Below are 13598 nucleotides of genomic sequence, written 5' to 3'. Positions count from 1 at the left end.
AATGATGCATAGAATTGGTTCTGTGAATCATTGTTGCATACACGATTTAAGCAGACTTTTCTCAATAAAAAAGGCACATCTTAATTATAGATATACTATGTTAATATTAATTACAACAGGAATTTGTATAAAAAAAATTTAAAAAAATTCACCACAAAAAATAAAAAAAATCTAATTTACCTCCATCCCCAATCTTTCAATTCAGTTACAGAAAATGTTTTTATTTTAATTATTAATGCAACATTTTTAAATTAACTTTTATATGTTAATACATTGTAAAAGTTCAATGTAAATAAATTTAAATAAAATTCTTATTAATTATTTTCATATATATAAAAAACTTTTAATGATTAACATCTTTTCTCTAGTTTTTGTTTATTTAGAAAAATTAGTTACAATGTGGATTAAAGACCATTTTAAAATGCAGTTTTATATTAAACAAGTGAATGCGTTTTTAAAGATCTCTCTCTCTCTCTCTTCATGAAGGTAGTGCAGGTTAAATTCCCCCCCCCCCATGAAGACAGTGCAAGTTGAACATAACATGGTGATGCCAAAAACCAGGCTGGAATTTCAACGTTAAGAAATTAGTCATCATTTCATCACATCAACCATGCAGAAAGGATCACACGAAGCGAGCAAGTTAGGTGTGTTGGCAATGGAGATGATCATCTCTTGGCCAAAGACTCTTCTTTACCTGATTGTGACGATTTTACAATAGGCCAGCTTTTCAGTTACTAAGGTCAAGCTAATGGCTACCCTGCATGTTAGGGCGTGCTAGAATGCTACGGAACGAACCTGCAAGAATTAAGAAAATCAGTCACATCATCTCAGAAGCATTAAGACGAAATCATGCAATCAGATTTATACATTTATTAAGTTTTTATATGCTTTCTAGCATTCAAAAAGGCGATGTTCAATTCTCAAGGGTTTTGGCCTTTTTATTGCTTTTAGATAATCACATTATCTTGCTTTACTTCTATAATAAACAAATCAAAGATTTTCTAACAAAAATATTTTAAAATAAAATTAAAAAATCTTTTTTTATTGCATCTAATAATTATTGAATAAAACATTTTCCAAATAGATATAGACAACATATATTAGTAGTATAAAAACATACATAATACCTATTAGTGAACTAAACAAACATCTATGCTTCATTGCCTGAAGAAAATCTTCAAGTTAATTTTCTTAGGGAATGAAATGTTTCTGTGTAGCTCACTTGCTATAAGTATATTTTATACGACTAAGCTCTACTCATGTATTCAACGATGTTGAATTAAATACTTAAGCAAATAATATTTTATAAGTGTGTGGATATAAATATATATTTACAGTTGGAAGAAACGTAACTTACAATACAGAAAAATCTAACAATTAGCATCAATGTGTGTTTCAACTTGGAAAACAGTTTTTAGTGTTAAGTATTTTTTCTTATGAATACAGTTAATAATTAAATTATATTTTTTATAAAATGAGATAAAACAAAAATGCATCAAGTTATGTTGGGAAAAAAATAAAACACTGAACTAGAAAAATGTTTGAAACAGAATAATTCTACCATTTTCCCTAAATAACAAATTTTTGATAGGTTTAGGAAACTTGATTTTGTAAGTGTATTCCAATGTAAATTTGTCTAATAGGATTCAGTTTACCAAAAACAGTTTCTGACTTCAATTCAGAATTATTAGCTTATTTCATTATTTACTACATCGAGTGATTTATAATGAAATGGATGAGATCAAATTTAAGAGAGTAAATTTTTAACATTTTGGAAATAAAGTTATTTTGCAAATGGCTGAATTAGAACATTTTAGTGAACTTTAGAGTCAACCATTTTCATTGGCTTAAAAATGGAATAGAATATTGTAGACATTTATTTATTAGCTACTCATTTACCAGTTTATGTAAATAAATATTTCTAATGACATCAACTCAGGTTTTCTTATTGACATAGAAATTCTAAATTGCATAAATGGTGATGAGGATAATTTAGCATTATCACAATAAAAAAAAAATGAAGTACCATTAGCAGATATTTATTTACATAATAGCTATTCTTAACTATTATTTTAATACTGTAATATTAAAATAATAGTTAAGTAAAGTTGAGTGTGAGAGAGAGAGAAAGAGAGCCAATTACTATTATAGACATTTAGTAAGACAAAATAAGTCATATGTAGAAGAGCAGGTTAGAACTACTATATTATCACAAATAGAAACGTGCATGATTAAGGAGAGAATCTGAAATTGTATGTGAACACAAAATTAGCTAGTTATGTACTCTTCTGATAAGAGGAACATTTTGTTAAATAATGCAAATTTTAGTTTGTAGAAAAAAAAAAAAATCTTTCCTCACAATCAAATATCGAACTGTTTTCGTAAAATTCCTGACTTAGCCTAATTGATGTTTCTTCAATGAAGCATGTCAATTGGTTTAAATGAAGATTTCCTTATTCATAGAAAAAATCCAGGGGAAGCAGATCAGAAGAGAATGAGCTGATGTTTGTAATAACAAAACATCACATTTTTTGGAAGGACAGAAAATGGTTTCACTGGAAGAATTTGCAGATGATTTTTGTCTTAAGCAGTCAAGCAAAATAAACTAAATTGATTTATGAAGAGTTTTTTTTGTTGAATTTAATGAATTGAAAATAAATTTTTTCATGATAAAATGAAGACCTAATATTAAAAAAAAAAAAAATTAAAATGGAATTTTTGTTTTTAGGATCCACTCCATCATAGACCAAAAGGAATCAGCATAGATATGAAAGAATTTATGGATGAGAAATTAAAGAAAATACAAATTATACCAAACAATAAAATTATCATAGAATTAAAGAATTTAAAAATTTATCGATATACTTTTTCTTGCTTATTTATTAATTTTTTTTTGATCAAACACTTTTTGATACTCAATTCAAAAATCTATTTTCAACACTACATAAAAATAAGGATCTTTTAGAAACTGATTAAAATCTTTCTGAATGCCAAAATCAAATTAGTAAGAATTTTTCCGCATAAATTGAAAACAAAATCTCCTGAAACTCTGAAACATCAAAGATTATTTGTGGTTGATAATAAGCAAAAGATGAGAACAATTCTACTTTTTCCAGACATTTTCATTTTGCTACTCGCACATACGCACACACCTCCGCATACAACGCACTGTACAAAAGCTATCTATGTTTATTGTCCATTCATTGTCGATTCTATATTTCTTTGTAATCTGGAAGCTTTAGGTTTTTCTTTAGGAGTGTTTTCTCCAGCCTCTTGGGCAAAATATTTCATTTTATCTCGAAAAGACATACGCTCGGGGCCTGGCATCTTAGCCGAATTGGCCGCTTTCTTAGCTTGAATTCTAGTCCGTGGATCACGATAAATCTCTTGGGAACCAATGACCCCAGGAACTTCAGCAGTTCGATAATGTACCTCAGTTGGTTTCGGATGGGTCACTGGTGGTGGAGAGATTGTTGTCTGCGGTTGGCTCATATCAAATACATCGCTGTTTGGTATCGTTGGAGAGACTGCCAAGTCATCATGTTCTTGATAGTGTGACTCTGTGGGATTAAATTGATCCGAGGTATGAGAACTAGATGATGAAGGGTAAGATGAGAAAGATGGATTAATGCGAGTTTCTAGTTGGGGTTTGAAGGAAACAGATTTTTTTGGAGCAGTAACATCAAGATTGCTACGCAGAGCTGATGCGCTGGTATTGCGGCCAACATTATTATATTGTGGATTATCACTGAAGCTTGCTTGCTCTTGCGGAGGTTTCATTCCCGCTCGTATTTGGTACTGATTTAGAGTCTCATATGAAGAGCCCCTCTCAGGGGGTTGAGGGACTGATTGGAAGGTCTTTTCTGGAGGTGGAGGAGGAGGAAATGTTACACTTGGCCCATGATCAAGATATGTAGAATTAGTCATTCCTGTATGCTGTGCTGGGTAAAGATTAATGGAACTGTAATCAGAAGTGGGCCCGTCATTATAACGCACGTTTCCTTGTCGCATTTGCTGGTCGAGCTTTCTTTTCTCTTCGTTTCGCCGTTGAAGTTCTTCTTCAGCTTCTCGGGCAGCTTGGACTTGTTCCCTTTCCTAAGGAAAAAAAAACAAACATTGTGGAAATTTCAAGATGAATTAAACAAATGTTTTAAACTCATATTTATTTAATCTTAATATATACTAGACTACCCGTGGCCCGTTGGGTCAGTATATTATATTAGCCATGGAATTAATGTATGAGCATGACACTTGTGAGGTAAAGAAAATATTTTTTTGTGCCATAACAAACATTTCTATGAAAGTATATTAAAACGAAAAAAGAGTATAGATAGATTTCTATGAGTCGTTCTGTTTATAATTGTTTATTTTTGAAAAAAAAAACAAACTTACAGCCATTGAATTATAACTGGTTTGCCATACTTAGAGGTAAATGTGCACTGAACAGATACCATAATACTTAAAGTTAAATTCAAATTTTTATAAATCTCTTAATTTAAACGTGAAAAAAAAAAAACCAAACAATTGGGATGCTGAAAACGTACACAGTAAAAGAATACGTTTTATTGTCACATTGATTATTTAAAAAACAACATTTTCTGGATTATTTATTTATGTTGGTCGTGTAGAAGAAAATGTATGAATGTTTTTAAGAAATGTGTATTAAAAAATAGAGAATAAATTAAAAAAAGAGGAAGGCGGTGGGTAAATCGCCGTTGTAAAATGCTCTTATGGTTGTCAACGGGTTAAAGTAGATTTATTTGTAAGAAAATTGTGTTAAAATAACTTACATGCAATACGGAAATGAACAATGTAAAAAAAAAAAGCAGAAAGTATTAACAATTGTTTATTCGGATAATGTAAATGCGGGAAAAAATTGGGATGCTGAAAACGTACACAGTAAAACAATACGTTTTATTGTCGTGTTGATTATTTAGTATGATATATATCGTATATATGAAACAGGTCGATGATTATACATATTTGTAATCACGTTTTGAGTTTGCTTCCCATATCTTGAAGTTTTTTTATTCAATAAATTTAAGATATTCGCTTTTCTAAGGACATCCGTTTGTTTGAACAAAACCGGTCCAGCGATTTGTGTTTATTTGTTCACGCTGTTATGGGTTTATGTTTATGTACGCATGCACAACCGGAAGTCGTAAACCGGATGTTGGGTTATAACACCCATTACAAGGTCATTTGAGTTTTCTATATATATAGATATATAATTTTACTTATGAACTTATTTTATTTAAATATGAACACATAAAAATTAGGTGCCTTCTGCAAATATTAAATGAATATAAACATATTGAGATAATAAATTTAGTTTTTTTACATTTGTATAAATAGACAAGAATTATTATTTTTTTCTTTTTTACTAAAAGATTTTGAAGTGGATGGAGTTACTGAAGTCTACCAAGTGAAGGGTTGATCAGGCATATGTGCGCCGTATGATGATTTAATCCTGACCTGTGAGGATTAAAAACATACGTCGCAGGGAGAAAAGTGGTAGGAGAATGATACAAAAATTCAAAATAGACAAAATAGATGAACTTGGAGGAAGATTAAATCTGGACAGTATAGAGAGATGTGTACAAAAAAACAAACTTAGTTTGGTCACAATGAAAGAACTGATCAATAGATGTAGAACAGTTGAGATAACAGGGTCAGTTGATAGAGAAATGGCAGAGAAAACACGCAAAGAAATAATAAGAATGGATTTGACAGAAAAAGCAGCAAGTAAAACCCGATTAGAGATAAATTTGTTTGGAACTGAATTATTAAAAGCTGTCCAACACATGCCAGCATGTTAAACAAACGTTAAAGCAAATATGATAAGCTAATCTTTTGAGAAAGTAAATAAAATTAATGTTTTAGCATTAGAAACTTAAAGAAGCCCATGGAAATGTTATGGTTTAGATAAAAATCACTATTAGGATTAAGATAATTTTAGAGGGAAAAATAAAAATAAAATATAAAAAAGTGAAACAAATACAGAGAGAAACAAGTTTTGTCATAATTATTGTTTTATTAAAGATTGCACTTATTAAATATCCATCTTAATCACTATTACATATCAGTTCTGTGTGTGTGTGTGTGTGTGTGTATGCATATATAATTATTAGTATAGGTTTCTATGAGTTGGGATCGACCGTGGATGAAGCATCCTTAACCTAGTTGTCCTGGGCGTCTACTTCACTGGAGCAGAACAGCTTGTGGCTGAAGAGACCACTGTAGGAATGGCAGACTGTCGCAAAGGTCACAAATATGTGTGCATGTGCTCCTTGGGCTGTAGACAATGATTTATTTCTTTCTGCCTGCACGCTTCTCTGCAGCAATGTTTATCAACTTTTCTTCCCCTGCTTTCTAAGGTTTCTTCTCATCTTGAGCAGTCATCTGTAATGCCTTCGCATGACCCAATGTTGACGTCAATCACCTTCATGTCTTCCCTCACAATATCTTTGTATTGGAGTTGGGGGTGGTCAATATATATGTGTGTGTGTGTGTGTGCCTTTGGAGTATCTGTTCTTTTTTCTAAACTTTTATTTAAGATGTAATGAATTATTCTAAATGAAGAAATATTACAAAATGCAAAATCTTAAAAAATAATGGAAAATGATTTCTTTACATTTTCAAATTCAATCTTATGAAAGGCATGCAATAAGCAAAGGATTTTTGCACATAATTTCAGAAGAAAAACTTTTCATTTTTATTTGGTGGGAGTGAAGAGTGGCTTTGAAGGTGATTGTACTAAAATCTCCAACTCTGCATGACACTTAATCTCCAACTCTGCATAGAAACTTAAAATATAAGTTGGAGATAAGATGGGAGCAAAGAAAAAAACCATGCCATCATTTTTGACGGCATAGACACATTAATTTATATTATTTCAATTCCTCAGACTATTGTTCTCATTTTTAAGATATTATTTTCATAACATTTTAGCTGATGTAACCTTCACGTGCATCTTGTTGAACTTAGGAATCTGTACAGAATTTCTAACAAAATTTAATTTATTTAATCCATTGAGAGTAGCTTGTTCTTGTTCTGTCAGCCATGATTGGATAAAAGTCTTAAGTAATTTATAATTGAATTCATTTTAGTATCATAATTGTACTCTTAGTATCACCCATACTGAAGATTGAACCTTCAAAAGACTGTCATTTAGAACTGATTATCACTTGGCATTTATATTTGTTACAAGTGCTTGTAGACAATTCTAGTATGAATATATGAAAATATTCTTATTAATATATTAGAGTCTGACAAGATGCACTTCAAAAGGGTTGGAGGTTGCATCTGCTGAAAAATTATAACATCCAAAATGAGATAATACAAATTATTAATTCTCATCTAAAAGATTCTGAAACATCATAGGCACAATAGTAGAAAGAGGAAGTAATTTAATTCTAAAATTTATAGACGGTTGTTTACTTTAAAGCACTATCTTTATAAAGTTAGTTATGTTTATATGTACAGGATTCACTCCTGAACTAATTAACCGATCATTATGAATTTTGGAACACAGTTAATAGGCATAAGGGGTTCATATTTAGTCTTATAGAAATAAGAGAATGGAAGTCTTTTGTGAAAATTCAGATACACCAAACTTTTTTTTTTTTTAATATTTTAACAATAGGTAATAGATATTAATATTCAATAAATATAAGTTACTTTGGAGTATTTTAAAGGGTTTTCAGGAATCGTAACATACAACCTCCATATTTGAAAATTAATATATTTTAGATTTGCATTTAATTTGATTTATAGTCATTAGAAATCTATGAATTTCAATCCCTCACATTCTTTAAGCTTAAATTTGTTCTGTTCATGGAATCAATTTAACCCATTTTGGGATGAATGAATTGCATTTCCATTTTAATAAGTGACAGCAGGAATTTTAAACCGTTTTCAAATCAAATTCAACTGATTTAAAGGGGTTATATTGAATATGACAGTGCACAATTATCAGACGGCTTTCTACAAATGCATTGTGAAGAACATAACCCACTCTTTACCAGCTATGTCATAACTGTTTGGGGACACACTAATCTGGCTGCAATTATTTCAAAGTTTCCCTTTTTCTAGAATAGCTGTCTTACAAACGATAGAAAGTCATCTGTATTGTTATTTCACCCATAGCTGTATGGGGGACAAATGAAAACATCACCTTTCCAAGGATACAATATAGCATATGACAGATCTTAAATAAACCACAGTCTATACTGATAACCACTGAGTCACCACTACTTTGGTTTATATATAATTTCCATATTCAAGCATAAAAAAGAAAAAAGACTCCTAAAATATCAAAAACAGGTACTTACTAATTCTTTCTTCCTTTTCAATTCTTCTATTTTTCGGTCTCGCATTTTTTCTTCTTCTAATAAATGGATTTTGCGTTGTTCTTCAAAATCCCTACGCTGCTTTTCTCTTAAATCCTGTAAAATGGAAATGAAAAACAATTTCATAGTTTTCTCAACCCATACTTATTGTAGATGTATGATATTTGGTTTATTGTTGTTTAACTGTCAGGTTCCAATCAATAGGGTTAAAACTGCATAAATTTGGACAGCTTTTATAAAAAACAAAAAAAAATCCAATGCAATCTTTTGCCCCTTTCGCTTTAACCAACAAAGCACTGACATCATTTGTCAATCATTTCTATTTTGTCTAAACCAGTTCTATGGCATGCAATCAATCATCTCCACACCACCATATCAGTTAGTGAAATGCCTTGGAAATATGTGGTCAATCCCAATTTACTTATTCCTATTTACAATGCCTCCCCACGGGACAGAGTTAAACACCAGGGTCGTTTTTTAATGTGGAGAAAAGGAACAAAAATAAAAATTGTCTCAGTCGTGAAGGATTTCTCCACTGACAGAACAAGAAATTAAAGTGCAGCATCTGAAGAACAGATACTACACTGTGATCTTGTCCCAAAGGCCAAGTACAGTAATTTACTTGTTTCGCAACAAAAGCAGAGTTAGACACAAGTTGTTTTTTTTAATTTGGGAAGTCTGTCATCTCTACAGTACAGCCAAAATTTGAAATGGGCATGATGGGACTGGGTTTCCTACTATATAAAGTCCCAGATCATGTGGTCAATTGTCATTGGTTGATTTCAGAAGTTCACTTATTCTTTTTCAATGTGTTAAGGTGACAACATTGTTTATTCATATCTCAACAACAAACCAGTTCTGTCTACATGCTTTTGAGACAACATGCACTCAGTCTCCTCTTTATTCAAGTTTTCTTGACATGCTTGGAGACTAAAACTGTAAAACATTTTCATCATTCATTATATTATGCACTTTGATACATGTGCATATTTTTGTACATTACTTAAATAATAAATCCTGTTATATTTTTATAAGTTTTTCTTTCTCTTATTTTTATATTAAGAAAATGATGAATCTTACACAATTATGAAAATAATGATACACAAATCTTTTTAGCCATATACATATACACACACATACATATAAACACACACACTCAAGATTGATCTGCTTGTTCTTAAATAAGGCCTAAATGTTTCTAAATTAAAAGCTAATCTTTGATCTTGAAAACAAATCATACTCATCCTGAACCTACCCTTTGTTTTTGAAGATGCTGTTCTTGTTCGAGCATTTTTTGCTGCTGACGTCTTTGAAGTTTTTTTCGATCTTCTTCTCTTTCCTTTTCAAAAATTTCTAATCGCTGTCGTAGACTGTAAGAAGAAAAAACAGTCTTGAATATTTATTGCATCTTTTTTTGGAGGGATAAAGATATTAAAGTTGTATCCTGAAAAAATAAAATAAATAAATAAAAATAATGAATAAAATAAATGTGAATTTTTCTTACCGTTGCATTCTTTCCGTTTCTTTTTTGTATTCTTTTGATGCTCTGTCCTCATCAATTTCTCGAAGTCTGTTCAGTGTCTTTTGAAGATCTTCCTGAATATTTTTGATCAGCCATTCTTGACTCTTAAGAAAAAAAAAAACGAATATATTTCATGAAAGTAAGGCACTAAACATAATAGTTATTCTAACTCTTTATCAGTTTTTATTTTGTTATCTTAATACCAGTTCCGTGAAAATTTGTTTAATAAACTAATTTTGGTTAATGATTCAAAAGCCAATATTAGTGAACATTCAAGACATTTAGTTTGATAAACATTTGTAATTTCATCTTGTGTATTAAGAATCAACATTGCATCAATGTTTATAATCTGACTAGAATAGACAGTGACACATTTGAGTAACATATGAAAGATATTGGTTTCAAGTCAGTAAACAGGTTTTATATCAGAGTTTTCCGTCTCCTAAATGGATGATCTAATAAGATCTCTATTCTGGTACATATCTATGAGATGGGTAATCATATGCCTGGGTACTATGCTAGGTTCTTCTAAGCCACAGCAGTTAAAAAAAAATTCAAGTTTTTAGGATAAGTTTTGTTGTTTCTTCCATAGAGAATAAAAATTTAAGATATATTTATTTTTTTAAATAAAAAGATATATTTATTTTTAAAATTAAAGATATATTTATTTTTAAAATTAAAGATATATTTATTTTTAAAATTAAAGATATATTTATTTTTAAAATTAAAGATATATTTATTTTTAAAATTAAAGATATATTTATTTTTAAAATTAAAGATATATTTATTTTTAAAATTAAAGATATATTTATTTTTAAAATTAAAGATATATTTATTTTTAAAATTAAAGATATATTTATTTTTAAAATTAAAGATATATTTATTTTTAAAATTAAAGATATATTTATTTTTAAAATTAAAGATATATTTATTTTTAAAATTAAAGATATATTTATTTTTAAAATTAAAGATATATTTATTTTTAAAATTAAAGATATATTTATTTTTAAAATTAAAGGTATATTTATTTTTAAAATTAAAGGTATATTTATTTTTAAAATTAAAGATATATTTATTTTTAAAATTAAAGATATATTTATTTTTAAAATTAAAGATATATTTATTTTTAAAATTAAAGGTATATTTATTTTTAAAATTAAAGGTATATTTATTTTTAAAATTAAAGGTATATTTATTTTTAAAATTAAAGGTATATTTATTTTTAAAATTAAAAGTATATTTATTTTTAAAATTAAAGGTATATTTATTTTTAAAATTAAAGATATATTCATTTTTAAAATTAAAGATATATTTATTTTTAAAATTAAAGGTATATTTATTTCTAAAATTAAAGGTATATTTATTTCTAAAATTAAAGGTATATTTATTTCTAAAATTAAAGGTATATTTATTTCTAAAATTAAAGGTATATTTATTTCTAAAATTAAAGGTATATTTATTTCTAAAATTAAAGGTATATTTATTTCTAAAATTAAAGGTACATTTTTTTTTAAATTAAAGATATTTTTTTTTTAAATTAAAGATATATTTATTTTTAAAATTAAAGATATATTTTTTTATTAAATATCCATTCTATGGAGGCCAGGTGCGAACGCAGACCCCATAATTTTATTATACCATCCCTATTTAAGTTGAAACATACTTATCAAAGTATTCTTATGTACATCTATATCAAAAACCCTTGTAAACGTTTTTTTTCATTTTTTATTTTCATAACTTGGAGGCCAGGCGCGAATGCAGACTCCACAATTTTTATGAATCACCGTTCTGCCAGATCAAACATACCCATTCCTGATCCTGAATACATTTTCTATCATTATATGTAATCAGTTTTTTAAAATAGTCAACCATATAGGAGCCTATTTGTGACCAGACACACACACACACACAGATGTTAAGCTTTATATTATAGATGTACGTATTTTACGTATGTATCTTATGTATATATATCTACGTACGTATCTTATGTATATATATCTACGTATGTATTTTATGTATATATTTATGTATGTATTTTGTGTATATATTTATGTATGTATTTTGTGTATATATTTATTTATGTATTTTGTGTATATATTTATTTATGTATTTTGTGTATATATTTATTTATTTATTTATGTATTTTATGTATATATTTATGTATGTACTTTATGTATATATTTATGTATGTATTTTATGTATATATTTATGTATGTATTTTATGTATATATTTATATATTTACGTATGTATTTTATGTATATATTTATATATTTACGTATGTATTTTATGTATATATTTATATATTTACGTATGTATTTTATGTATATATTTATATATTTACGTATGTATTTTATGTATATATTTATATATTTACGTATGTATTTTATGTATATATTTACATATATATTTTATGTATATATTTACATATATATTTTATGTATATATTTACATATATGTATTTTATGTATATATTTACATATATGTATTTTATGTATATATTTACATATATGTATTTTATGTATATATTTACATATATGTATTTTATGTATATATTTACATATATGTATTTTATGTATATATTTACATATATGTATTTTATGTATATATTTACGTATGTATTTTATGTATATATTTACGTATGTATTTTATGTATATATTTACGTATGTATTTTATGTATATATTTACGTATGTATTTTATGTATATATTTACGTATGTATTTTATGTATATATTTACGTATGTATTTTATGTATATATTTACGTATGTATTTTATGTATATATTTACGTATGTATTTTATGTATTTATTTACGTATGTATTTTATGTATTTATTTACGTATGTATTTTATGTATTTATTTACGTATGTATTTTATGTATTTATTTACGTATGTATTTTATGTATTTATTTACGTATGTATTTTATGTATTTATTTATGTATGTATTTTATGTATTTATTTATGTATGTATTTTATGTATATATTTATGTATGTATTTTATGTATATATTTATGTATGTATTTTATGTATTTATTTATGTATTTATTTATGTATGTATATTATGTATTTATTTATGTATGTATTTTATTTATTTATTTATGTATGTATTTTATTTATTTATTTATGTATGTATTTTATGTATTTATTTATTTATGTATTTTATGTATATATTTATGTATTTTATGTATATATTTATGTATTTTATGTATATATTTATGTATTTTATGTATATATCTATGTATTTTATGTATATATTTATGTATTTTATGTATATATTTATGTATTTTATGTATATATTTATGTATTTTATGTATATATTTATGTATTTTATGTATATATCTATGTATTTTATGTATATATTTATGTATTTTATGTATATATTTATGTATTTTATGTATATATTTATGTATTTTATGTATATAGTTATGTATTTTATGTATATATCTATGCATGTATTTTATGTATATATCTATGTATGCATTTTATGAATATATCTATGTATTTTATGTATATATTTATGTATTTTATGAATATATCTATGTACTTTATGTATATATCTATGTATTTTATGTATATATCTATGTATGCATTTTATGTATATATCTATGTATGCATTTTATGTATATATCTATGTATGTATTTTATGTATATATCTATGTATGTATTTTATGTATATATCTATGTATTTTATGTATATATCTATGTATTTTATGTACATATCTATGT

At 26.7% G+C, this 13598-nt stretch overlaps 1 protein-coding gene across 4 annotated transcripts in view; it reads right to left on the bottom strand.

Moving 5' to 3' along the window:
* Positions 1-622: 622 nt before the first annotated feature.
* Positions 623-13598, bottom strand: part of LOC145291987 (uncharacterized) — a 210777-nt gene continuing 197801 nt past the window's right edge. For 3 of the 4 annotated variants that reach the window (XM_080137944.1, XM_080137945.1, XM_080137947.1), the window contains 4 exons: positions 9856-9977; positions 9607-9721; positions 8334-8447; positions 2626-4095 (listed from right to left, as the gene is read on the bottom strand). In XM_080137944.1, the coding sequence (XP_079994070.1) occupies positions 3190-4095; positions 8334-8447; positions 9607-9721; positions 9856-9977 (1257 nt within the window). In that variant the 3' untranslated portion in view covers positions 2626-3189. Of the gene's footprint in view, positions 796-2625; positions 4096-8333; positions 8448-9606; positions 9722-9855; positions 9978-13598 lie in introns of those variants that run through there. The other variant, XM_080137948.1, reaches the window with a different exon arrangement.

Source organism: Euprymna scolopes, chromosome 13, assembly GCF_053919585.1.
Source record: "Euprymna scolopes isolate OS-2025 chromosome 13, ASM5391958v1, whole genome shotgun sequence".
In the NCBI taxonomy this organism is placed as follows: Eukaryota; Metazoa; Mollusca; class Cephalopoda; order Sepiida; family Sepiolidae; genus Euprymna; species Euprymna scolopes.
The sequence above is the reverse complement of the archived record's forward strand: the minus strand, read 5'-3'. Positions and strand labels throughout refer to the sequence as shown.